This window comes from Aureococcus anophagefferens (assembly GCF_000186865.1).
Source record: "Aureococcus anophagefferens unplaced genomic scaffold AURANscaffold_242, whole genome shotgun sequence".
Lineage (NCBI taxonomy): Eukaryota > Pelagophyceae > Pelagomonadales > Pelagomonadaceae > Aureococcus > Aureococcus anophagefferens.
Window position 1 is genome coordinate 5,791 of NW_008705777.1, and position 1,624 is coordinate 7,414.

General features: G+C 72.5%; 1 protein-coding gene across 1 annotated transcript in view; it reads left to right on the forward strand.

Annotated features, from left to right (window-relative positions):
• AURANDRAFT_68604 (hypothetical protein) overlaps positions 1 to 1,624 on the forward strand; it is a gene marked incomplete at both ends in the record, with an annotated part of 10,485 nt that overhangs the window by 5,790 nt on the left and 3,071 nt on the right. Inside the window, one exon of the mRNA XM_009044310.1 lies at positions 544 to 1,614. Coding sequence (XP_009042558.1) covers positions 544 to 1,614 — 1,071 coding nt within the window. The remainder of the gene's footprint in view (positions 1 to 543; positions 1,615 to 1,624) is intronic.

A 1,624-nucleotide genomic window follows, 5' to 3' on the forward strand; every position in this document is an offset into this window, starting at 1 on the left:
CTCCGCCGCGCGCAGCTCGCGCCGCGCGAGCTGGGCGTCGCGCGCGTCGGCCTTGCACGCCTGCTGCCGCGCGATGATGTCCGCGCAGAGCGCGTAGCCCGGCGGCGGGGCCGCGGACCGCGGCGTCGCGCCGTCGTCGCTCTCCGGCCGCGGCGCGTCGTTCATGGCCCGCGCCTGGGCGAGCAGCCAGTCGGGGTCGAGGGACGCGATGGCCGCCTCCGTGCCGTTCATGCGGAACTTGGGGCGGTAGCTCTTGCGCTGCTTCCGCATCTCCTCGACGTCGCCGACCCAGCGCCAGTAGCCCGACGTCGCCGCCACGCTCTCGGCCTTGTTGAACGACATGGCGCGGCGTCGACGCGCGCTGCGGAGGCAGCCCAGCGCCCGTATGCAACCGTTTGACTGCACGATTGCCCTGGGAATCTGAAAGTTAGAGTGGTGCATTGTCCAAGGTGGACGAGAGCTGCCCCGATGGTGGCGTGACTGATGGCGCTCTGGCGCGTCGCCCTCGCCTGGGCCGTCGGCGCGGGCGCGCGGCGCCTGCAGGAGGAGGACCTGCGCAAGCACTTCGAGCAGCACGTCTGGCGCTGGAACGCGGGCGGCGGCCGGGCCTGGGACGACCGCTTCCCGAGCGACGGGGCCATGCGCGACGAGTGGAGCCGGCTCGCGGGCGAACCCTACCCGGGCCTCGACCGCGGCGGGTCCGACCTGCGCTGCAGGGAGCGGGGCCCGCTGCGGACGGGCCAGGTGCGGAAGAAGTACGTCGAGGAGGTCGTCCGCGCCTTGGTCCGCGAGCGCGACCTGCCGCTCGCGCGGTCGCTGGAGATCGGGCCCTGCAACAACCCCATCGACCTCCCGACGAGCCTCGTGCGCGTCGCCGACACGCTCGACAGCGAGGCCGGCGCCGCCTACTGCGCCGCGCGCGCCGTCGCCGCGCGGGGCGGCGACGCGAATATGTACCGGCCGACGTACGTCGACGACGGCCAGTTCCTCGCCAAGGTGCCGAGCGGCTACTACGACCTCTTGTACACGAGCCACGTCATGGAGCACATGCCGAACCCCATGCTCGCGCTGCGCCACTGGCTGCGGGTGCTGCGACCCGGCGGCCTCTGCGTGACGATGCTGCCCGACCCGTGCGAGCGCGGCCTCATGGACCGCGCGCGCCTCGCGCTGCCGGCGGCCCACTTCGTCGCCGAGTTCGAGAGCGGCGAGACGACCCAGCACTCGGTCCTCGACGACCACGGCCTGGAGATCGCGCTGTCCGCGACGCGGTACGCGGAGCTCGCGATCAACAACGGCCGCCGCGCCGACGCGCTCGCGGAGCTGCGCGGCGCCGAGGCCTACCTCGCGTCGACGACCTCCAACGGCTTCCAGGCGTCCGTGAACGTGCGCCTCAAGGCCGAGCACATGGTCAAGATGGCCAGGTTCGTCGCGAACGCGATCCCCGACTTCCCGCCGCTGAACGTGTCCCACGTGTCGCCGAAGCGCCTCCGGGACACGGTGGACTCGCTGCGCCAGGGGAACCAGGAGCTCGGCCACGTCCACGTCTGGTCCCACGCGACGCTCGTGGATTATCTTCTAGCGGCGGAGAAGGCCGTGCCCGACGACGCGCACTTCGTGGCTCTGG